At 32.4% G+C, this 27,265-nt stretch overlaps 1 protein-coding gene across 1 annotated transcript in view; it reads left to right on the top strand.

Moving 5' to 3' along the window:
* The first annotated feature begins 3,452 nt into the window (after nucleotides 1-3,452).
* Nucleotides 3,453-27,265, top strand: part of LOC125049303 (protein scarlet) — a 33,896-nt gene continuing 10,083 nt past the window's right edge. Inside the window, exons 1-8 of the mRNA XM_047648449.1 lie at nucleotides 3,453-3,638; nucleotides 9,268-9,463; nucleotides 11,752-11,800; nucleotides 12,991-13,040; nucleotides 14,086-14,222; nucleotides 19,068-19,238; nucleotides 20,600-20,838; nucleotides 22,918-23,113. Of these exons, the coding sequence (XP_047504405.1) occupies nucleotides 3,573-3,638; nucleotides 9,268-9,463; nucleotides 11,752-11,800; nucleotides 12,991-13,040; nucleotides 14,086-14,222; nucleotides 19,068-19,238; nucleotides 20,600-20,838; nucleotides 22,918-23,113 (1,104 nt within the window). The 5' untranslated portion in view covers nucleotides 3,453-3,572. The remainder of the gene's footprint in view (nucleotides 3,639-9,267; nucleotides 9,464-11,751; nucleotides 11,801-12,990; nucleotides 13,041-14,085; nucleotides 14,223-19,067; nucleotides 19,239-20,599; nucleotides 20,839-22,917; nucleotides 23,114-27,265) is intronic.

Below are 27,265 nucleotides of genomic sequence, written 5' to 3'. Positions count from 1 at the left end.
ACCTTTTGTTTATCAGAGACACTTGTGAGCCTGAATCATATATTCCATTTATTTGTATTTTGTCTTCTAATAACATATTTATTTTTATCAATGGTGTGATTACTCGTTTTTTGTCTCTTCGCTTAGATTTACTTCTATAACCGAATTACTTCCAATCCTTTTGTTATCTGCCCCTTCTTTTTTAAACCAACAAGACTGTTCTGGGTGGTATCGATTACCCTTATTTAAATACTGACAGGTTTTGCATGGTTTTTTTCCTAAACTGTATTTCTTATTGTCATCTTTTTCTTCCTTTTTTATTTTGAAGTTTTTATTATTTACCAAACTTTCACATTTACTTATTTCATGAAGCAATCTTGTTGAGGTTTCACACTTTTCAGGATCAATTCTGTTTCTAATAAATTCAGGTAAGCCGGCTGCTATAAGTGTGACCAGACTTTTCCCGCCAATATTTTCATCCATATCTAATAATAACTTTTCTTTTCTAATGGCGTATTCCATCAGTGATCCTTCTTTATATTTGTAAAATATGGCATACATTCCCGAACTCCATCCTTTATCGGCAAATGTGTCCAAAAATTTATTTTTCCACTCGGACCATCCAGCCTCGATTTTCAAAGTCTTCAATGTTGCCGAGTGCCAATCTGCACATGTTTTGTCCAAAAATAATCTTAATATTTCTATCTTTGTTGTATCTTCCTCAATCTCAAATCGTTTACATTCATTCTCGAATATTTCTATCCATTGTTTCGCATTTGAGAATTTACATACAAATTTCTCAATCATGAATCTTTCTGATATATTTTTCAAATTTAGTAGACCCTTTTTCTTCTGTGTGGATTCTACAATATCTGTTTGTTTTTTTCTTCTTTTAAATATAGGTCGTTAAACATTAAATTATTATCTTCATCAAAATAGGCTTGAATCATTTCTTCTGTACATGTCATCCATATTGTTCTTTCTTGACCTCTTTGATTTAAACTTTTTCTCACTCTTTTGTAGGTTTCTGTTTTTGTTAATGCTATGTGACGACTCGCGTATTTATCAGTCTCAGACAGTGTATACTTTTTGTCATCTTCTGTTGTAATTGAGGTTATGGCAATTACACTCGTCTTATTGTCAGTTTGTGATGCTTCAAGCTTAAATGCAAACTGCAATTTTTGTGCCATTATAAACAAGTATTGTCGTTTTATAAGACAATAGTCTGTATTTCAATAGCAAGCAAGAGGCTAAATAAAACTTCTATTTGTTTCTCTGTAAATAAAGAATGCAATTTTATTTATCGAGTGGGTTACACACTGATACAATCCTTACAAGACTAACACAATCTTACCTGTAAATAAAGAAACGACAATAAAAGTTCATTGTTATCACCTCTCGATGTTAAGCTATAACTAAGTATTAAAATAATTTACAAATAAAATTAAAATGCAATTCAACAATCTCAGCATATTTGCTCTTTACATTTTTGACAATGTCAGCTAGCTTGACGTGACACGACGCGGCTCACTCACGAACTAGCAGTGCGCGCGAATTCAAATTAAAGAGATCATTCTCTTTACACGTATTTGTTGTCTTATCAACTTTCTTTTTTTTATCTTACTAGCGGGACCGGTGTCTCGAATAGCAGAATAAGTATTTAAAAAAAATAAAGAATCGACTGTTAGGCGGTACGATGTTCGCCAGGCCAGCTAGTTTGTCATATTTATTTTTTACGATTCAATTTTAAAAAATACACATTCAGCCGCATTCGGAGTACTCTGTTTTTATGATTTTTTTTTGCGTTTAATAAGCCATTTATTTAATTTGATACCCGCGTAACTCTCAAATAGCTGATACAGTTCTGCTCACTATATATTTCTATTGCGTTTATGTTTTAGGACATAGTTTGGTCGCCAGTGCCTACTGTATATTCAAAAAACTGATTATTACCGATTATTACCACGTGTGCTAGCCACTTAGATTCTTATTAAAAGTGTAAGTAAGTATAACTCAATTAAGACCCCTGTTCTACTATAACCATAGACAAACCCGCAAAATCCAGTATATCTGAGAACCATACACATTTATTACATATATTAACTCAAAGGAACATTTGTCAACGTGTTCACAATGTTATCAATTCATTGATGGTACTATACCATCTTTGTCTAGAGTTTCCGTCCCACTCTTCAATACATTTTAGGGTTGTCAACCTGAAATTAACCGGTAATAATGCTTATTGTTATGAAATTAATATAATATTTTATTGTATAATAAATATATTATTACGAGTTAGGGATAGGAATACGCAGTAATTATCTTCAAGGGTTTATTTTTTAATACTCAGCCCGGAATTTAATTACATTAAAAATACACAAGTTACGCGAAAAAGCACTCTAATAAATGCACAAAAATCCTGACACTAATTACTTCAATTACGCAGTTCACACAGTACTTTATCACTTGTCGTCACAATTCGCACTTTTATTTTTTTGATGTTAATCTTGGAAACGCACTTGAAACTGAATTTCACTGGTCTTGTTCCGGCCCGCCTATATTATGAGAATAATCACGAACGATATTCGAGAACTTTCTAGGTAGGAATGGTACGGAGTTGGTGTTCTATCTTTATCGCACAATTCTAGAACGTTCGAACTCTTTGTCACTTCCGCACATCGCTCCATACTTGCTGTACGGCGTGGAGTTCTAGAATGTTGAGAGGGTTCGAGAGGGTTCCGATTTTCCCTCTCTTTCTCGTATTATCTGTCCTTGTTTCACCTAGAAAGTTCACTCTATAATGTTTCTTCATCAAAGGTGTATAACATCCCCTGAAAAACGTGTTTACTGAAAACTGTACCACTTAACTACTTTCTCTGAAACGGCCTGAAAAAAATGTTCAGGCCCCTGAAAACAGTGAGTCAACACATCTTCTCTGTTCGCTCATATGTTAGAATGTATTCTTTGAAAAGATTCTCGATATGACTGAAAAAAAACTGGGTCTCACATTTCTGTATATTTCTTGATTTTTTACTTAACAGATAATTAGGAATTAGCCCACTATGCATGAGACATATCGTCAATATAGTTTTTTTGTCTAAGGCATATCTTTTTTCTAAGTTCTCCTTCACCGTACGACCGAGTATTAAATGCATCATAGACAGAAATTCCATGGATGCACACCTGGGATTAGAACTTACGACCTCAAGGATGAGAGTCGCGCATACAATGTAATTTGTCATTGGTATAATTTTGTCTTTATATTGTTTTCGCAATTTATGCTTGGGATTAGTCTTTGAAATAATAATAATATAAATGACAAAACTAATAACATATATAATAAAAGTTGTATCCATGTATCTGTCAGATAGCAAAACAAGATAGCCAAACCTGAATGTATAGAAATTACACGTGACAATTAACTTTTACTAAGGTTCACGGTTAGACAACCCTACTGGGTATACGAACACCTCACGGCGGTCCGGCACAAACACTGTAACACCGGCGAGCGCGCAGGCTGCCCATACTTGCCCGTACTAAAATGTTCCGATTATCGCGCATTCCATTTTCAAATTAGACACTTGTGATACAAAATGAGTAAAAGCGAACGTACTCTGTCCGGACTTTCGGAAAATTCTAACGGAAATGCCGAAACTCATGTAAGTAATTGTTCACGTTTTGTAGGTTTTTAATAATCTTTATGTTTTTCTTAAAATGTATATAATTGCGAGTAGACTATTAGAAAATGAGCGGTTGTCTTAATAGTAACCGTTCGTACCTTGACGTATTTCGTAATGTTATGCAAGATTAAAACGGCGCAATTTTTTTTTTGTTAAATGGTTGTAGGAATGTTTACGAGTGATTTAAGATGAACAGGCTCGACTAAAAACCTTAGGTACTTCGACTTTACTTCTCGAAAGTGGAGAAATTATTTATAATAAAAAATATTGAATTTCATCATTAGTAATAGTTAATAGTAGATATTAAAGTTCTTATGACAATTTCTTAAAAAATAAAATAAGTGATTCATAATTTTTGACTAACCAAATAATCTTTAAATAATGGAATTTTAAATGCATTTTGTTTTAATATATAGTAATTTAGTGTAGATAATATATTAGTTTGATTTGAACTATTTATGAAATATTTTCAAGGATTTTTATCATCGCAAACCACTTTAATTAGTATTTAATTAATATCATAGACTATATAATTAAAACTTAGTTAATTTTATTTTAAAATAATAATAGAGAATTACTCACTTGCGGTATAATTAGGAATTCAAGGAATTAAATTACTAAATAATCAATATATAAATTAATAATTAACAACCGAATATTTTTTTTAACCTACATAGTAATAATAATAAGAAAAAATTGGTAAATAGTAAATTAAAACAAATATAGGTATGGTCCCTGTGGTAGTATACCTTTAACGCTGGCAGCAATTCCTCGCTATATTTATATATTATATTTACACTCATTAAAAATTTTCTGCTATTTAAATATGACAAATTATAATTTTATTATACTTCTATAATAATTTTATTATATAGTCAAATTTTATATGTATGAAATAAAGTATTAGAGAATTTATAAAATCTATTTAACTTTTACATTTAATAAAATTTAGGTAACTGATTTCATATGTAATATAAATATATCGATACAGATTTTAATGTTGTAATTGTAAATTTAAAAAATTAACTACAAGATATTTTTATATGGTACAAGTAGTCTTTCATTTTTTTCGTCGTATTTCATTTTTTAATAATTTATCACCAATTTCTACATAATACAGTTATGACGTCAATCTTGATATTTATAACACCAATTCAATTGTGTACAGCAACATTTTGTTTATTATCATTACGAATTTTATGAAATTCAAGTTTTTTTTATTTGGACTTGTTTGAAATCAATTAAATATATTATTATTAATTTCTTAACCAAACAAGAAATAATTTTAATGCTCTGAAACTAACTAACATAGATGGTAACATTTTGTACATTGTTCCAACCAGACAAACAAACAAGAACCAAATCAAAGAACTTCTGTACATCATATCTTACATAATTCCTGTTTTCGACGCTTTGATAGACCGATAGCTGTATCCACGATCACTCATTGTATCCGATAGCTGTATCCACGATCACTCATTGTATCCACGATCACTCATTGTAATCATCATCATCATCTGAGAACAGCTAGAATGTCGCATTTTTGGATCTCCTACCTAAAGGATGCATTGTCTGACTGGCCAGTCCAATGAAGCCAGTGGCTGATTATCAGATATTCAACGGTGGGAAACACTCTGATTTAGCCGATGTAGTTGTCGACACAGAAATATTAAGCCGGCAACGTACTCGCGAGCCCTCTGGCATTGAGAGTGTCCATGGCGGAAAACTTTACATTTATTGTGATTACATAATGTATACATTTATTTAATTTAAATGTTAAGTAGCCGTTCAGCTATAAAATATTCACGCTTCAAATCACACTATCTGTTAGAGCAGAACATGGGTATGACAGTATATACGAGGGTATACTGTGATACTCGTATCAATTACACTTATAACAAGACCCAGGAATTAAACTATACAGGTTGGCCAAAAAGTCGTGGATCAAACGCAAACAGGGGATAGATGAGGTCATCAGCGGCAAAAAATTGTTCTACGGGAGGTCTCTAAGGTCAACCCCTGCAGAGTTATGATTTATTTTGGTTTTTATATGAAAATTGACTTTTTTTTACTAATTCTTCTTAAAATTCGAAAATATCTACATCCTGTATCTTTCTCATAATATCTACTAGATTGGTACTGATGAGTTCTTGCGTTAGACATACTATTTATAGTTGTTTATTAAGTATATTGAAGATAATATTAAGTTATACGATATAACATTTTTTCAAATCATAAATTTTTATTTACTTCGGACCCCACTGTGAAAAAAAATTACTCCACCGAAAAGTGACCCTGTATTTCAAGGTTCAAAAGTTCTGCAAACTTGGGGAAGTTTTCGATATAATATTTCATATCACGTTTTAAATTTGCAACCAACCTAAGTGTACGGAACATTTTTTGTTATTTATTTTATTTTCGATATATCTGTCAAATTTGCAGAACTTTTGGAACGTTTTCCTTCAGTTTAATAAAGAAAAACATTAATTTTTAATAACAAAAAATGTTCCGTACACTTAGGTTGGTTGCAAATTTAAAACGTGATATGAAATATTATATCGAAAACTTCCCCAAGTTTGCAGAACTTTTGGAATTTTTTTCACGACCAAAACTTATTTTTAACAATGTTCCGGACCGCAGAGCAGGTTGCAAAATTTTATAGTTTGTTTTAATACCACTCCCGACCTTACATCAAAATTTGAAAACTTTTGGAATTATTATGAATTAATTGTCTTGACTGACTGGTCTAATTACACAAATATAGAATATGTACTAAAATTTTAAAAGTTTGGTACCTTTAACGCTGGCAGCCTTTCCTTGCTGTATTGTGTTAATGAACATATAATCATGAATATTTCTAACAATCATCATCTATCTATGAATCTGATTGATCATCCCGGCACATGGTGCTGCAGTGGGTATATAGATTATAGGTTATTTATCTATACAGCAAATAAACAGTTGATATATATAAAAACCTTCTGTATGTGTTCGTTATTAAAAATCCTAAACGGCTGGACGTCTGTCGGATCCGCTACTTATTTATACAACATAACATTCTTAATGATTTATTGTTACCACACAAATATACAGTATTTCATCTTCACCATAATAATTATTAAAAATTGATAAATAGAAAACTAAAACCAATTTAAAATGTTTATTTTAAATTGGTTTGTACTGGTTGTATTAATATTATTAACCTACATAGTAATAATAAAAATAATTGACATGAATATTTAAAAAAAATTAAAAGGTTTGGTCCCTGTGGCAGTGTACCTTTAATGCTGGCAGCGTTTCCTCGCTGTATTGCGATACTTATCAAAACCATATAATAATTTTCGTTTTGTTTCGACGTTCTTTTATTTATCAGTCTTTTCTAAAATATTTAACGTTCTCGAATGATCTCAATTCATTTCCATTGTCCACAGTGCGGCGATCCTTTTGGTGACCTGTAAAAAATATTAACAACAAAAAATACAATTAATACAATCTATTATTACGCGAATGTGTTAATGAGAAATAAACGAAGACCATTTAGAAAGCGTCACTGTTACACGGTTGAGTTGTCGTGGAAATTTTATACTTGTGATTATTTATTAATAATGCATGCATTGTAAGTTTTAATTCTTCTTCTCAGTCGTACTCTTCATTACTGAAGGTCGTGTCACTGTAAGGTGCTGCCCTGCTAGTTATATCTTCCCACTTTCTTCGGTCTATCGATTCTCTTAGCTTTTGTCCGTCCGTTAAGACCAGTGAGAATCGTGAATTTAGAATTAACATGGAATTCGTATTCGTTTTATGTGTTCTAGAATGTTTAAATTTCTATATATATTAATAATAATAGCCTTTATTTCCAAATTTTAATTATAATTAATTAGAAGTTTCATTGATTTTGAATTGAAAAAAATAACTTTTAACATTAGGTAAAATACACTTTAACATTTAGGAATAATCATTTGCTTGTTAGGTTTTGGTTTGTCCACCGTTGGACATAGGCCTCCTCCATCGGTTCCAATGACTATATATAAGTAGGTTGGAACCGTCAATATTACACGAGTACTATACATTTAAATTAACTGTGAAACTATTATTTTATTTAGTCGAGTCGAGTCGAGTCCATGTAACGTGGTCAGCCATTCTTTTTAACCGACAAGGTAATCAATCCAGGATTTTTTATGATCCCGAATAGCTTCTCTGTTCTGGATGATCCGGGTGACATGATTTTAATTTCGAAACTGAAGACTTTAAAAAAAGGAAGCCTAATAGGATCTTTATACAATTAAATAAATAAACCCAAGCACAGCTGAAAATTGCAATAATCTTAATAATGTTATATCTTCTAATTAATTTGCGATATTTGTTTTAAAATAAGTGATGTTAGATGATTTGCTATTTTAAAAGAGTACCGAGAGTTTTTTACGCAGGCTTTTCTCTCGGCCTACACACTCTGTCTTCTTCGCCTATGAGTAGGGATACCCTATACAAATTTAATGACGTGGAATAAGTGATGTATTTTATATTTCATAATAAATATATTTTATTTTTTATATCAGTACATGTAGATCAGCATGTAGAAAATCACATCATAGAAACAAATGGTTCATGTTTACAGTGGAAAATTGTTAGAAATAATAAAACTGTCAACCTATATAATTATTCTCTTTTCATTTGTGCTCTATTTACTAATTACAGAGGGTGTTGCCCCCAGCAAAATATATATAATAATAATAATTTAAGGCCGTACGAACCACAAGTAGTTCATTCAGGATATCGTATGTCTAACCGCAGACATTGAGTATTATAATCTCAACATACTTACAAGTAGCTTAATATTAACCCTTAGCCTAACAATGGTTGCAACACTGGGAAAGTACGTATTTACAAATGTAAAGAGTGTACTTCTTTAACCTAACATTTCTGTGAACTTTGCAATAATCATAACGTGATGAATGAAATTGTTCAAACTGAACATAGATGAATTATATTGTATTTTACTGATTGGCCTAAGAGTCATAATAACTGCTCAACGGCGTAGAATCTTGGACGCTGACAGACACTATGTCTGAAATATATTATTATGTATTAGAAATTAAATAAAAATTTGTAAGACAAAAAACTTGCTAATTAAAAAGATCGAGATATTGAACCCCATAATTTGTGAACTGACAGTAAATTATATGTATTTAGAAGAATCAAATTTTCAAGTACATTGTGCTACGTATAAATAAATGAAATTTTGATTTTGAGTTCTAATTAATTTCGTTCCAGCTGAGTAGATTCAAGTTAAAACAAATATATATTCTAGTATTGCTGAAAAGGAGTTATGAAAATAATTTAATAAATTCGTATTTATCAGTGGATAAAACTTTTATCAGCCTTGCGATTCTGTAACTCACTTTTCGAAGACAATAAACTACAAGCTCCCTTCTTATCAGAATGCCAAATCATAAAATGACTGCTTTACGACTGATTTGAGCGCAACCGCCGCTGTAAAAACCGCTGTGTGAGTTCGAAAAGTGAGTTACAGAATCGCAAGGCTGTAAGCAAAATCATTATGTACGTGTGAATAAATTAATGACGCTTAAAGTTATAATAATCGTCTCAGGAACTCCAGCCAGCAGACATAGTGTTTGTGGACAGAGGAATCATGCAGTCGAAATACAGGGATCCCATGGAGTTTGCTGAGGTTGAGGAGTTATTAGGAACCTCTCCAGCACCGCGACCCTGCACTCTTGTATGGAGGGACGTCACCGTCCACATTAAACATAAGGATGGCAAGCTTAAGAGATTAGTCAACAGTGGTAAGTGTTAAGTGATCTTTTAATATACATTAAAGTAACTATATGTTTATAATTCACGTTTGTTTCTTCCTTTCTCTTTTTGAGATGACTCTGTGGCTACTAGCCCGGGTTGCCGGGAAGACATTGCTTATAAGCTGTAAGTGAGCTTTTAGAATGGCGTTGTGGTCTATTTATTATACTAACAAAAATATACATAAAAACAATCAATTACACAAAATATATAGTCAAAGATGGAATACAAAAAGGTTGAAACATTTACTAAAGGGAAAACACAATAATACATTTAACTAAGTAATACCTAATTTAGATGTGATGTGTGATGGTGTAAAAGTGAGGGTATGTACGTGAAGCTGTGTATGAGGGGTTAAATCATGATGCATATTTTTGCGCTATAGATATTCCGAATACTCATTTTAACCATATTCCGCGATAGCTTAAAGAAGTCAAGGCATATTGGGCTGCGCGATAAAATTGAGTTTCCTTTGCTAAATGCTAGTTATAAAAAAATATAAAATACTTAAAATAATTTATTTATGAAATACAAAATGCACGCAACACTAATGGATCCTCTGTATATTATGTTTTATTTATGTATTCTAAAAATAATTGTTTAAAAGCTTTACCTAAATATAGAACCGGAAATGTATAGCAATAAAAATGTTTGTGTGAACCTGAACATGACATAATTGCATAATGCATATTCATTCAATTTATCCTCCATTAATGAATGGCTTATCTCACTCGTAGTAAACATAACGAAAGTGTACAAAGAATGGCGCGTTTCGTCAAATTAAATAAATATTTTAATTTCAATAATATATTAAATGAAATGCGCCGTGCTTCTTTTGTTATACAGTCTTAACCACTAGTTGTGGTTGGTGGAGGTGGAGATAGATCCTCTATTTGGTATTATCGATAATATTAATAACTAGCTGGCCTGGCAAACATGCCTAACAGTCGATTCTTTATTTTTTTAAATAGTTATTCTGCTATTCGGGACACCGGTCTAGCTAGTAAGATAAAAAAAGAAAGTTGATAATACAACAAATACATTGTGTCAAAAAATAAAAATTTACCTTCCCGGAACCCCTCCACTAACACTTGAACTTTATAATATGGTATTAAAGTTCAAATTGCCTTTTAATATTATTACGAATATTTTGTATGGGAATATAGAAAAGTGTTGTTTTTAGACTTTTTCACTCAATTTTTTAATTTTTCTCTTCGTAAGAACCGTCCTCTTACTTCAAGGAATATTATAAAAAAAGAATCAGACAAATCGGTCAAGCCGTTTTCATGTTATGTCGTGACAACGGAAAACGGGTTTCATTTTTATATATATAGATGATGGATTGTCCTTGCCAGCGTAAATCTAATAACCATTCAGTTATACGGTGTCAATGGATGGAAGGACGATACAATGATTGGTTTGGTCGCAAGAAATGGTTCAAATTGTTAGATCCATGCCTATTAAACCTTATTTATTTATAAACACTTCGTTGCATGTATACAGAAATATAGTAGCATATTTCCAGGCAACCACTGTGAGGTTTTTTTTAATTTAATTAGTTAAGAGCAAGAAGTGTAAAGACAATAATACAGTTAGAAAAAAGTATTGGAACAAAACAAAGCAATTAAAAATTATGTAATCAGTGAAAGGGACAATAATAAAAAAAGGACACATGGACAAGAAAATATATAATTTCAAATCGGTTAGCACGCAAGTTAGGGATACGATCTGGAGAGGTAATCCTTATACAGTAGAGAATTAAAGAAAGATAGAGAAGGAGCTAAGGGGATGGGGACGGGAAGTGAATGATTCGCCAAGAAAGAGCGTTGGCTATATCTGTGGGCTCCCATAAATTTGAAATCGTTGATGAGTTTAGGGATTTAACAGAACAACTTAATATGTACATAATATGTTCAAAATAAAAAAGAGTTTTTTAAGACCCTGTATAGTTTTTCAAATTCCGTTCAATTTATAGTCTTAAAGAATTTAAATAAAAAAAAATTCACTAATGCAATCTAACACAATTTATTTTAAATAAGAATCCGTTGCAAGTTGTTTTAGCTAATTCAAAACTAATAATGCATATAGTCACGTCATTTCCTGTTGTTTTTTTGTGGTTATGCGTTTGTTTCTTTGATATTTTTGGGAAATGTGAGCAGCGATAATAGAACGCCCGACCTCATGATTCTTGAGAATACTATACTGATAATATTCTGATATATATTGTCACGCCACTGATTATTATTAATATCCTTAATAATATTGTTATTGTTTGCAGTAAATGGAATCGCAAAACCTGGCTCGTTGGTGGCGTTAATGGGACCCAGGTAAGATTTGTTTATTAACTCATATATAAATGTCTAATTAGTCTAAAGCAGCGTGCAGCACAGGGGGGCAATTTGATTGTTATTATAGTATTCGAAAATTTATTAAAATTATTTGGAATTCAAATGATTGTTTTCAAAATTTATTTACTGTTTCGTTTACTAAACTTCCTGAAGCCTATCGTTTAATATTAATATGGGGATGGGGGGGGGGGATAATAATTTGGGAAACACTGGTCTAGAGTCTTGTCTATACATAATAGACGCATGTTTGACTGCAGACAATAAGGACTCGAATCGAATTCCAGTTTGAATCCCAATTTCAAATTTAGTGGCAGCACTAAGCTTTCTGAGCCTCAGATGATCACGTTTGATTGGCAGCCCTTCTGTTGATAATGCGGTCATGATAGATAGCCGTCTCATATAATTAATGTTATAGCATAGAGACGGCACTATATGTTCTGCAGAAATGGAAAGTCTAGAGATAAGTCAACGCAGCGGAATCAGCTTCCAGAACATTAATATCAATAAAAACACGAACTTTTAAAATTAAATTGCTTGTCAATTCGACATATTTAATAAATATAATCAATTACACATTGTTGTAACGGATGTTAATGACGTTAATGGATAATTAATTATATCAACACGTTTTTTAATCATTTAGCATTTTTGACATTTTCTTGTTGCAGTCTAATTTGATTTTACATTAGACTACACATATTTTTAGTAAGTATTTTGTTTTTGATTAAGGCGAAAATTATACTTTTCAATAAAATAAAACAAATTCGCATATTAACGCTAAAAATTGGTGATTAAGGTGATTACATTTTTAAAGGCAAGGTAGTAGCCTCTGTAGCGTAGGCGAGAATTTAAACCAAAAGTTTGACAATTTTATATAACTTAACTTATTATTATGACATTATGTTAATGTTATGTTATTATATGAGATTAATTACTTTATACATAAACACTATTAACTAATCGGCAAGCCGCTTAATTTCTGTTTTACAGCTTGTCCTTGGACATAGGCCTCCTCTAAGAGCTTGCACTCTTCCCGGTGTCCGGCTTTACGTAACATAGGACCAGCTGCTTTACTTACATCATCTTCCCATATTTTTATTTATCTTCCTCGTTTTATTTTGTATTGTGTGTAATGTATGTGTATGTACTCAAAACTATATATGTTACAGTGGCGCGGGGAAGACTACACTAATGTCGGCTCTAGCGCATAGAAGTCCTAGTAAGTATTCGTATTTATTTATTTGTATGAAATAGGTAGGTACAGTTACGAAATCATTATTAAATTAAAAAACTGGTCTTCAAATATTTATTTCGATTTAATTTTGATTTTGTGATATACACATTTTTAATTTATAAACAGTGTAACAAGACAAGAAAGTCAGCAGAATTATAATTAAGAAATAATTTTTAAAACTTTTAAAACTCTTGGACAAACAATCTTGGAATAACAATTTGAGTTGTATGTTTTTGTGTTTCTCCTCTGTTTGATGACTTATTTGTGATGTATAAAATAATTCAATAGATTTTGTAATCTAGATTGTTTTTTTAAGAAATAAACTAAAATGTGCTTCAAAGGCATGATATCTTTTTCATGTTTTTTTTTAATACTGTCCTGATCAAAGTTTACATAAGTTTTAATTGCTTTGTTTTGTTGCATTAGTTTGCCTAATAACTATATGTCTTATGTATTTGTGCACTTCTTGCTTACCTTATCTATTTTTTTTTCTCACAGTGGTTGCCTGAAATAGATCGCTCGAAAGCGATCACGCCATTGCCCTCTTTTTCATAAAAATATTTGCAATACAGCGTCGCATTTATTTACTTAACATTTAATAGTATTACAAAATCTATATATTATGGAATATAATTTGTTTCTATATTTATTAAAAAAAATTGGATAGATTAACGATTAACTTACAATAGAATCTTAATTATAAAACAATAAAACGGTAAAATAAATTTAAACAGTTTAGTACAATTTTTATACAAAATATAAAAAAAAATGTATTTTTTCATTTCAAGCAGATATGCACTACAATGTGTGAAGATTTGGGAACCCTTTTAAGTAAGAAATACCTGTGTCAGGGTTCCCAGCTCTTCCTTAACAAACTTAAATATAATTCCTTAAGATATATTTCTATAAAATCTAATTACATGTTTTATTTAATTTACTTTACAATTATTATCAACACACAAATATTATTAGATTATTATGATTACGATTTGCATAGAATTGATAGAAGTATAATAAAATAATTATACAGTCGGTACGGTCGTGGATGGTGCTATTGCGATGAATGGACGAACAGTGGGCGACTTTATGCACCTGGAGTCTGGATACATGCATCAAGATGAACTCTTTGTCGAAAATCTTACTGTTATGGAACATCTCACAATCATGGTAAGTCCTAATCTAACCTAAGCCTAAGAGACTAATATTTCATATGTAGCGTACAAAGAAACAACACCAATAATAAATATAAGTAATTTAACAAATAACACAAAAATATAACATATGCATAGCAGAAACCATTGATTGATGGGGCTCACAGTCCTACGCTCTTATTCGTAAAAACTAATGAATGAAATTTTACCTAAACTCTTTCGGCTCTTTCTGTGAAATTTTATTTACGATGTGTTGTAAAGATAAATAATTAGACTGTTTTAAATGGAACAACAAGAATTTGTAAAAAGAAATCTTGTATTGTGTAGGTTGTATCTGTCTACTGCGCAATAAGACAATATTTTTTGCTTTTAATTATTAAGTAAAAATATCTTGGGTTTATTCCAGTATTTTTTTTTAAATGTCAGCAAACGAAATAACTCACAGTATGTAAAAAATATTACATTGTTCTACATATTAAGAAGTGACATGACCACATTCTTGTTTTGAAACTATGACTTATCTTAAAGTACAAAACTAGTTATTGCTTGACATGATATGTACATTACAATTTCAAAATTAGAATCACATTTAACAGTTTAATATGTCATAGTTAGTGTTGCCCAAAATCGGTCTTGGTCTTGCAGTCTTGGTCTTGTTCTTGCGTTTTTGCAAGACCAAGACCAATACCAAGACCGCCTTATTATAGCAAGACCAATACCAAGACTGAACCCTGCAAGACTTGAGCAAGACAATACTTAAGCCTGCAAGACTCTTGCGTCTTGCAGTTAAGACAAACTGAGATTTGGGCGTTATTAAGTAGGTATTTGGTTTCAATCCCGATTTTGAGAAACGTTCCCCAGTATCAAAACCGTAGGTATCACATATCCTAACACTAAACTAAGGGCTGCAGTTGGCAACGTGCCGCTCGTCTGAAAGCACCCTGAAACGTATTGTATTGATTAGGTAGGTAAGTACTTATTATATTTCAACAATTTATTAAGTAGGTAGCGTGTTAATACTCACAAATCTGTTCCCTAATAACTTTCTAGCAAAGTTCATATCTTGTAGGTATCTACCTATAATAATATGTTATGCTTGTTTATGTCCAGATGTGCAGATCTAACGTTAGTACCTACTCGTAGGTCGGTATGTGCTTAAAATTATAGTTAACAAAATTATATAAACATCATGTAGGTGTGAAACTTATGTTTCAAAGTTTATATTATTCTTCTATTTAGCAAAATTTAAAACTAACAGCGAGTCGAGTTACGAGTAGGTCTAGTAACAGTTTCTACGGCAGCCAATACTATGGTACAGACGCCAGCACATCAAGCTACTACAATCTATCAAATTTCTTCAACAGATTTTCAAGTTTATCGCTAAAGAATTAAGGTTCAAAGTTGATTGGGGAAATGTGACGTTCTGCGAATAAACTGTTGGTCGGTCGGTGTATTAAATACCTACTTATTTGATAATTTACCGACAAAGACGCGGTTTGCAACAAGTGTAACACAGCATTTGACACTGAGCGCCGCATTCGCCGACAAAGAGTACGGACAGAGGCACACAAATTTTTACCTATTTCTGTAGGGTTGGTATAGGAGTATAAAATTAAATGACCTTGAAGATGTCCCAGCAGTAGGTAGGTATAAATTGAATGCTCTGAGTTTTTTTTATTTAAATACATTCTCACACTGGCTTGAATTCGAACACTACAGCGTTAAAAGCTGTCGGGCGAGATGATAATTAATAACTAAGTAGGTATTGCATCTATTGAATTGCGAATATTTTGATTTCGAAATAATCATTGTTAATATCGGTAAATGATAGATAGTGAGTGATACCTAGGTACTAAAATGTGAGCAGCAAGATTGAAAAGTGTATATGCCATGTCAGTGCTTTCAATAAGTTTATTTTAAAAAAGCTCTCTAGTAAGATTTAGAGTTTACCATTCAATTACACACAAAAATTATGAAAAAGATATTTAGACTGAGTACTTAGGGTCGATTCGACCAAACAAGAGTAAATCTTAATCTTAGAATAAATCGTCAGTTAATCGAGAGTAAATAAATTTTACGTTTTACCAACTACAAATTCTAAGAATAGTGGGCTTATTCGGGAATTGTAACTATACCGCCGTTTCGCACGGAATAACAGCTATTCCTAGAATAATTTAATGGCGTCAGTCAGTCCAATCAGCTGATTTCTATCATTTCACAAATATCTGTTCTGTGTTTTAATTTCAAGTCAACGCAACGCACTAAATTAATAGTCTGGCATTGTATAATGAAACGTTTAAACAATTTATTATTTATTTATTTATTTTTAGATTTTTTATTTTCTATAATATTAGAATGAAATTCAACAGGGCTCAACAGAAGTTCCTTTTTAGACAAAAGCCTCAAACAAACAAGAAATAAAAACTTTTTGTTGTCGTTTGACACCTGTTAAAAGCTACTTTTTCACACTATAATACGGCAAAATCGAGTTGACATGATGTATGCTCTTACACTGTCCCGTTGTAGAACAACATTTATTTGCCGAGTTTTATTTTCGTTCACCATTTTCTTGCTATTCGCGTATTGTTATTCCTAGCGCAATTATACTATCGATTACGTGGACAAACGACTATGGATTTACTCGAGATTAAAATCATGGAATAGATTATTCTTGGTATAGTTACTCGTGTATAAATTGAAGTTTGGTCGAATCGACCCTTAGGAAATTAGTAGGAAAAATATTCTATCGTGGATACCTAGTTATTGAAAAGTGGATAAACGTTGTGTTTACTTAATTTTATTTTTCTGTGCTAATGCCAACATTGACAACCCCACCAAAATAGGTAAAAATTTAGTCCGCTTCTAGACTTTGTGTTGCCGCCGTCGCTTTCATGTCAAAGGTCGCCGCCACTGCCCATGTTCTAATGAATAAAATAAGTTTCCGGGTGCTCAGAACGGACGCAAATAGATTATGTTGTCCTCGCAAGGAAGAATGTAGTCGTAAGGATAGGTAGATTTTATAAAAATTGTTGTAAGTAATAAAAATATACCTAGTTTATATTATTACTAGCTGGCCTGGCGAACATCGTACCGCCTAACAGTCGATTCTTTATATTTATACTTATTCTGCTATTCGGGACACCGGTCTAGCTAGTAAGATAAAAAAAGAAAATTGATAAGACAACAAATACATTATGTCAAAAAATAAAAATTTACCTTCCCGGAACCCCTCCACTAACACTTGAACTTTATGCTATGGTATTAAAGTTCAAATTCACTTTTAAGTATTATTACGAATATTTTGTATGGGAATATAGAAAAGTGTTGTTTTTAGACTGATTCACTCAATTTTATTTTAATTTTTCTCCGTAAGAACCATCTTCGTACTTCAAGGTATATTATTAAAAAAAATCAGACAAATCGGTCAAACCGTTTTCATGTTATGTCGTGACAACGGAAAATGGGTTTCATTTTTATATATATAGATTACCTATTATACCTTTTTAAAGGACATTGCACTGCAAAATTGGAAGTGGGTGATTTTAACAAACTTGAAACGTGCATTACGCATTTTGTTTTAAAATCATCGAGAATTGCAGTGTCGGTTTATCAACTTCTATCGTACCTACTCTAGTAGCGACTATTGTCTTCAGCGATGATTTACTAAATAAATAAAAATAATAGTCGTGTAGGTACGACGATTATTTTTCTAAGGAATACAATTTTGTTGTAGTAGGTACCTACATCGTTTCTTACTTACACATACTTTAACGACAGTACCTACGTAGCAAAGCGCGCCAGTCACGAGTACGACAAATTGCCTAAAAAATGTACCTACGCACACTGTAATGAAATCTGCTAATCTCAACACAATGCCTGTAGCCTGCCTGCTATTATTAGTTGATGAACATTGTACATTGGTGAATGTTCCAGGATAGCCCGCAAGCCCCCACAAATAGCAATAGGCAAATAGGTATTTGCAAGTCTTGCGAGACTTGCAAGACTCTTGCTGCAAGATCAAGACCAAGACCAAGACTGAGAGCGCAATACCAATACCAAGACCGAGACCAGGTGTATTGACGCAAGACAATACCAAGACTGGCCTAAGTCTCGTCTTGGTCTTGCATTTGGGCAACACTAGTCATAGTATAAACCTGTAATCTCTGTAACTTTTACCTAATGAGATTACTCCCCTATTCATAAAGAATAGTTCAATCTAATTACACTATTTCATTTAGACTATCTCTTTGGTATTAGTATATCATTTTTGGTAGTCAATTGAAGGTAAATAAAAATATAATGACCCGATTTCGAACCGACACTGTGCCTAATCTCCGATAAGCTTATTAGCTTATTAGGGAAATTAATTCTCTTCACCGAAGTTGTTACTAGGTTATTCACAAACACCTGTCACGAAATCCTAGGAGTTATTCAATTATACTTTATACGTGAAAACACAATTTAAGAAATTTCGATATTTATTTAAAAGTTAGATCCACTAAGTGTTGCTGTAATTTTTTATTTAATATAAAAAAAATCAGTGACGCTACAACCTTTTTAGGTCTAGGCCTCAGATTTCTGGTTCATGATCATATGTCAATCTAATGGGCAAGTATGAAGTAGGTAATCAGCCTCATGTCCTAGATACACGCCGTCGACTTTTTGGGTCTACGGCAAGCCGGTTTCCTCACAATGTTTTCCTTAACCTTTCGAGCGAATGTTAAATGCGTAGAATGAAATTTCATTGGTGTACAGTCGGGGATCGAACCTACGATCTCAGGGATGAGAATCGTAAGTCGTTTGTAAAACTCAAATGCAGAAAACTATCCCCTAATGATAATGATTTTATTTATTTAACTAGGCTCGTCTACGAATGGATAGGCGAACATCATCATTGGCAAGAAAGAGAAGAGTGAATCAATTGTTGCGCCAGTTATCTCTATATGGATCACGGCATACACGTATTGGAGGCCTCGATGGACGAAAAACGTTGTCTGGAGGTGAAAGGAAGAGACTGGCGTTTGCTACTGAGGTGAGAAGGAATTTATTTTCTGTTTACGACAAGACTTGTGACATGGAGCACACCAATGTTTGGATTTGTTTCATCATGGTGACTTTATGTAATTCCAGAGCATGAAAAAGTACTTTTATCGTTATTTTTCCCAGGACTACCAGGTTAGATAAATATGCCGTTTGTGTTATCAAGGAAGCTACGCAGATATTTTTCTTTTAAAGGGATACCTTTTTGATCATTTTTTTTTCTGCCTCGTGATTAGCTACTAATTTTATATATTAATTGTGAGTCAATTAACGTGTGGCAGAGCTTTTATATGTCTGCTTATACATATAAATACTATTATTTACATTTTTTCTTTAGATTTTATTTTATTTAATTTTAGTTATAGTTGCATGTTATTTTTAGTATCTTTTTGTTAATTAATTATGCATTTCTTGTACTTTACCCTCTGTAGGTGTTTCTTTTTTTTTATTGTTCCATATTAGGGTTGCCTGGAAGAAATCGCTTGTTAGTGATATGGCCGCCCGTTGCCTAATAACTTATGTACCCTACTTACTTTTTGTTTTTTTTATATGTATAATTATGTGTATTATGGCAATGAAGTATAAATTAAAAAAATACTTAACCTCGGGATTGTACTTATTATGGGTTTTTGAAATCAATCAGATTTTAGTTTTAATTGTTTTAAACATGCACCATATACCACGGAATAATTGTGAGCGTTAAATAAATTTTGTCACAACCATATTTCTGTCATGGATAAAGTTAGCTAATTTTTCAACCATTTTAGCGAAAATGTTAATCTTGTTTACAGAATCGGTAACATCAAAAACAAATGTAAAATGAACAAAAAAGTTCAATTACATCGTTTACAGAAGCGCACTTTTTTCCCTTCTTAACAGCCCCATAAAATCGCCAGAAATTTTATCTTATATCAGATATAACCCGTCATGGGTTTTTACGCAATTACTTGGCCCATTATCAGAGTTCCTCAATTTTTTTTTTCAGGCCTTCTTCGATGGGTATAGAGAAAATAGTTTTTAATATGGGGTCATTTAAATTACCGATTTATTTCTATTACTAATAAATGTTAAAAGATTTTTAACACCGACTTTCTACCACTGCTTCAACATAAATACAGAACAATCTCACTTCTTCAAAGTGTAAACAGCCCTGCGATTCTGTAACAATAAACTACAAGCTCCCACCTTTTCAGAATGCCAAATCATAAAATGACTGCTTCACGACTGATTTGAGAGCGACCGCCGATGCGAAAAGTGAGTTACAGAATCGCAAGGCAGAATTTTAGCACCGTTATAACAGAAATAAGACAAATTTTTAATTATTTTTGAATAATTGTTGTATGTCTTTACCAGCTCTTGACAGATCCTGGATTACTATTCTGCGATGAACCCACGACTGGCTTGGACTCGTCTTCGGCACAGAAGCTTATGACCTTACTTCGGGCAAGTGCAGTCCAGGGCAAGACAGTGATATGTACTATACACCAGCCGTCTTCAGAATTAATGGCATTGTTTGATAAGTTGGTGTTGCTGGCAGAGGGAAGAGTAGCCTATGCTGGAAATGCCTCAGGAGCACTAGGATTCTTTGAAAGGTATTCTTCTGTTAGAGTAAAATGCGTGTGAACGCTATTTAAATGGCGCCGTTTAGTTAATAGGCTAGGCTGTTAATTGAACGGCTAATTAAGCTAGTTGGCTGCGACATATACACTGAATTTATGAAGAGGATGAGATAGCCGGAAAATATATGCTTCTCACAAAGTTATCGCATCGTGTTTAAACAAATACGAGTTTTTTTTAAATTTTAAATTCGAGATTGATATGATAAAACGTGTTAATTATATTTTTTGCAAAAACTTATCATAAAAGGTTGCATTATCCGCTGATAGTATCTCTTATGCTAATATAAAAAGATTTTAGATACAATCAAAAATTTAATAAAATAAATAAAAAGTTTTATTGCTTTTAACACCAAAAGCACACGCTTACAAAATGTTTAAGTAAATATTTAAATAATTATTGTAAAAGTTATCTTTTACTACCGTCTTCATTTGCATGCGTATCTAACAATCTAACATTTTCTTTCTTACTTAAGAGAACTAGGCTAATTATGTTACCTAGATTTTCTTCCACTGTGTGGGCCCTTGAAAGTCTCCAATGTTCTATCCAGGTCAGGAAGTCTTATTAAGGCCAATAGCTCGATCGTTAGACACAATAATAATCTAGTACAAGACCTGACAAAACATATAAGTACTTAATAAATTACTCATTGTTTACTATTACTCGAAGTACTGCATCTCGATATAGGTTATATAACCTAAATTATTATCAAATATGGTTTCAATGTGTTTCTTAATTTCCGAGAATCAAACGATTTATTAGTAGGCAGTTTGAATAAATAAATTATCAATGAATTTTATGAAATCGTATTTTTGTGTTTGTTTTGTCAATCTCTGTAAAATAAGACAACTATTACGTGGATGACTTTCTTAATATTTCTTAAAATAATGTCACGTAAATAAATGTTACAGCGACATAAATTTAATTATTTACGTTCTAAAATGTTCATTAAATAATACATGAAAATATGGCGTTACAATTGGTACACAAATACACATAAGATATTTTAAACAAGCTAGAAACGAAAATAGCAAAGTAGCAAAAATTAAAACGCAAGAATGTAAAACAACAAAGTATTAAATGAGGTGTGTACTACAAATCCATTTGAATATCGAACGTCATGGTTAACATGATCAATAGACCTGAAAAAAAGAAATCATCTAAAATAGATGCGTAAATTCAATTCAATTCAAAAACAAAACAAACACACATCTGTATGAATTACCTATTTTGTCTTTGTGGAACGCTAATTAAACCAAATTAATACTTAGACGGGCTTCGACCTGAAGCCGTATAGGTTACTGGCTTTATTTTACAATATGGTAGCGGTCTTGTCTAGCTTTGCTAAGGGTAAAATGTTTATATAACTTCTTTGTTAGTCAATAATATATTTCTCTGTTTGGTCACAACCACCACCACCATTCTGGTGTATTTGTTTATGTATTGGGCCCCACGTAGATAATAATCTGCCAACGTTCATCTCGCGAGTCCCGACCATACGCTTTTTTTTTTATAAAGAACGGGGGGCAAACAGGCAGGGGGCTCACCTGATGTTAAGTGATACAGCCGCCCATGGACACTCTCAATGCCAGAGGGCTCGCGAGTGCGTTGCCGGCCTTTTTAGAATTGGTACGCTCTTTTCTTAAAGGACCCTAAGTCGAATTGGTATTGTTGTTATTATTAATTATTGTTGCAGTTTGTTCTACACATTCAAATTTATTTAACAAATATAAACGTGAATACTATATTTACATAACACGGCGCCTTCCGCTGACTATATACATAAATTAATCAATTTTTTAATTTAATTTATGTTTTAGATTTAGTTTGTTAATTGTATGATTTTTCAATGTTACTTGTAATTTAATTTTTGTTGATTTGGTTATGCACTTCTTGCACTTTAAACTAAGTGTTTCCTTTTTTGTGATTTTTCTTACTAGGGCTGCCTGGAAGAGATCGCTTGTTACGATAAGACCGTTGCATTCCAAATAATTTAAGTCTCTTGTTTTTTTGTTATGTACCGAATAGATATTACTGCCAATGTTTTCTTACAGCTTGGGATACCACTGTCCCATCACATATAATCCCACAGACTACTTTATCAAAGTGTTGGCGTTGACACCTGGCTCGGAAGGTGCATCACGACATGCCATTAAGAGCGTCTGTGATCGGTTCGCGGTCAGTGATGCTGCTAAGGAACTGGACATGGAGATACATCTTGAGTTCCACCTTATAGATAATCAAGATGAGGTAAGAAAATATTAGGTCATACAATCGATCAACACTCGAATAACTGTACACATAGTCAAGACTTAGACTTAGCTTTTTGACACTTTTTAACGTTGACGTTTTTTAAGAATGAGAATGTCCAGCGGCTGATGTTATCACTTAACATCAGCCTCCTGCCGATTGCCCCCTGTTTTATTTAAAAAAATATTTAAATATTAATTTTTTATAATAAGCTAAGGCACTAAATCTCGACTAATTGCTCTCCTATGATTTCTTAAGGTAATGCTAGTCATTGTTATTTAAAAAAAAATATATAAAATATTACATAAAAGCGTTATACTATTTTACTTTTTAAAACTTTAACAATTGTGCCAACAGTATGGTCACGGTTAAAATGTATATAATTGTAAATTGTGATAATAAAATGCTGTAATCCGGTAAAGAATATTTTTTAAATTTGTCAGTAAAAAAAGTGTTAATTCATAAGAGTCGTTTATAAGTACGTTCGATTCGGTGGATTTTAAACATATTATAACAATAACTATTCACATACATTCATACATAATTTAATTATAAAGTTTTTTATTACGTTACATATATATATAATGACTATCTAATGTCCTCAATCAAGTTCTTAATCATTTAACATTTAATTCCATTCAGTAATAACTTGAATTCCAGACACGCATTGTACTCTGAATTCACTTTCTTATAATTAACAATCGCAGATAATTCATTACGTTTCTTGTGTAATCTTTTATAGTCTTGAGAATCTTCTAAAATTCAAAAATTTTATTCAAATCTCGTAAGACCTCGTACAGTTGATATAAATTGATTGGTTCAATTGAATACTGGTAGCTATTTGTATGATCCGTGTCGTATTTGTAACTAAACGAAAGCAGAAAGATTATTCGCATAGTATGGGCAACATCTCATAATATGCGGCTTTATACGATGATTGTGAGAATATAGTAGGTACATCAAAAGTCAAAAATCATTTAATCATATAGGTAACACAATTTATACTTATGAACGTCAAAAAAGAAATGCTTCTAACTTTACATTTAGTGCCAGTTCTCAAATCAAGGGCGTAGAACGGAAGACAATAACTGGCAATAAACTCTTTACCACTCTTTTTAATCGCATTGTTTTTTTTTACACAACGTTTGAAAGGAGCTGCCACCATTACACCATTTTCCACATGACATCTTAAGTAATTAATAATAATAAAAAAAATTAAAAACAAAGATTTGTCCTCTATCAGCAGGAGGCATGGTGAAATAGGAGCACGCACTTACATTCTCGTAACACATATTCGAAATAACTAACGTCACATCGCCCGGGCTTCTTACGGACAGTCATGAGCCATAAATATAATTACAAATTGAAAAAAATAAGATATACATTTATGAAATATTCTATTTATATAATGATAGTTGGTGGCGCTATCAATCTCTACACTTTTCTGATCGTTCAGAAAAGTTCCTGTTGAAGTAACTTCAAAAACTGTACCTCTTTATAATCTAATATATAAAATTCTCGTGTCACAGTTTTCGTTGCCATACTCCTCCGAAACGGCTTAACCGATTTTGATGAAATTTTTTGTGCTTATTGGGTATGTCTGAGAATCGGACAACATCTATTTTTCATCCCCCTAAATGATAAGGGTAGTCCCACCCTTAAGTTATTTTTTTTAATTTTTAGATAAATTACTTATTTTTTATTTTTTTATGATACAACATTAAAAAATACATACAACCCCTAATTTTCACCCCTCTACGATCAACCCCTATTTTTTATTATAAATGATAATATACACGGCAAAACGACGTTTGCCAGATCAGCTAGTCTAATATGTATATAAAATTCTCGTGTCGCGGTGTTTGTAGTTAAACTCATCCGAAACGTTAGTACAAGTACAAGTAGGCTCGACCGATTCTCATGAAATTTTGTGTGCATATTGGGTATGTCTGAGAATCGGACAACATCTATTTTTCATCCCCCTAAATCTTAAGGGTAGTCCACCCCTAAATTATTTTTTTTAAATTTTTTTTATGATACAGCATTAAAAAATACATACAACCCCTAATTTTCACCCCTCTACGATCAACCCCTAGTTTTTATTATATATGATATACATGGCAAAACGACGTTTGCCGGATCAGCTAGTATTAGTATAGAATTCGACATCAGCCACTGCCCACTGGGGCCTTTAGGCTTGTCAGCGGTGAGACAGGTCGAGGTTAAAGGAAGTGACTACCTAATGGACGGATTCCTTAGGTTAGAGACATACCACACTTTCCCTTCGTCCACAATTAATTTTATTAATACGATAAAGGAAACTTGGACCACTAAGCAAGTCACAAGTCAAAAGCTTGTGACTTGCCAGAGAAGTATGGAAAGGAGCATACTAGGTTACACACGGAATGATAGGAAAAGAGCTGTAGATCTCCGAAGGATCACCAACTGGGAAGATGCAATGACCAGAACCAAAAGGCTTAAATGGAGATGGACAGGACAGAGAGCAAAATGGTCGAAAAAAGTCACCCAATGGACACCTCGCTACAACACCAAGCGAAAGAGAGGAAGACCATGTGCCCGGTGGGCTGACGACTTTAAAAAGCGACTGGTCATCTGTGGCAAAGACTTGCCAGGGATAGGAAGGAATGAAAACAGCTGGAGGAGGCCTTTGTGCCACAAAGGCAAGCTGTACAAGAGGACAGCTGTGCTTGTTAAACTTTTTTTTCTTTTTTATATACATTTATATCTTGTATTAGTTGAAATAAAGGCATTGAATCTTGAATCTTGAAATACGATAAAGGAGATTTTTCTTAGCCGTTTTGACTCAGAAATTAAATCCACAAATTCAAATTCATAATGTTTATGAATGAACGTAACTGACCTATCTCGAATCTGTTATATCACATATTACGTACATAAAAACCCCATTAATATTCAACACGCTTCAATATTCGCTGTATCAATGGAAATTTATATTATGTTAATATTTCAATTAAATTGCAATAATCGTACATATTATGATATTTTTTATATCTATTAACATCAAGTAGCTATTACTTATGAGATTGTGTTATTAACTAAATAATACATATATAAAATAGCACCGCCATTTTGTTTTGTATCTTTTTTTCATTCTTAAAGTTGTAACACGTTGACACACTAGAGCAGTGTTGGCCTAGTGTCTTCAGCGTGCGACTCTCATCCCTGAGGTCGTAGGTTCGATCCCCGGCTGTGCACCAATGGACTTTATTTCTATGTTATATTTAACATTCGCTCGACCGGTGAAGGAAAACATCGTGAAAAACCGACTTGTCTTAGATCCAAGGAGTCGACGGCGTGGGTAGAAGGCTAAAGCACAGGATGCTGATCACCTACTTGCCTAGTAGATAGAAAAATGATCATGAAACAGATTTAGAAATCTGAGGCCTAGACCTAACGAGGTTGTAGCGCCACTGATTATTATAATAATAATAAATAATAACTTGTGACGATAGATTGCTATCAGTTTTGACTTTTGACAATTGACATGTTTAAATGTCGTATAGACTGGGATTTGTTATTTTTAAACGATTCAAAACCGAGGTTATGAATTCGATGTTTTATTTTTTTGTTAAAATCGGCTTTTCGAAAAGTCGATAGCTTGAATTAGTTTTAGATCGTTATTTCGTTAATTTTCAGTGGTTAAAATCGTAACACGAGATGTCTTTTGTAATATGAACCTAATACAAGCCGTACGAGTACAGTCCTAATTCCTAAACCCATATCTACATACAGAATTTTAATAAAATTGTTACACTTAAACGCTACTACTGCTTATAAATAAAGCTGGAAAGGGCCTTTGCATAATCACGTATAATACCAGTGTTACATTGCATAATATCAATTATGTGTAAATGTATTAAGTACTAGCTGCCCTCGCGAACTTCGTTTCGCCTTAATATGTTTTTGAAGTTATAATTCTTTAGGCGCGTTATGAATAATTGATGAGAATGAAATTTTACGATGCGCGCGCACCGTTACACAAAATTAACAGAATGAAGTTGCCCACGGAAGATGCTACGGCATTGGACAAAATTTAAAAACAACATTCGAATAATAATATAATTTATGTTACACTTAATGTAAGAGAATAATGATAAATATTTATATATT

Source organism: Pieris napi, chromosome 5 (assembly GCF_905475465.1).
Source record: "Pieris napi chromosome 5, ilPieNapi1.2, whole genome shotgun sequence".
In the NCBI taxonomy this organism is placed as follows: Eukaryota; Metazoa; Arthropoda; class Insecta; order Lepidoptera; family Pieridae; genus Pieris; species Pieris napi.
Note: the sequence above shows the minus strand (reverse complement) of the source record. Positions and strands in the feature narration are given on the sequence as shown.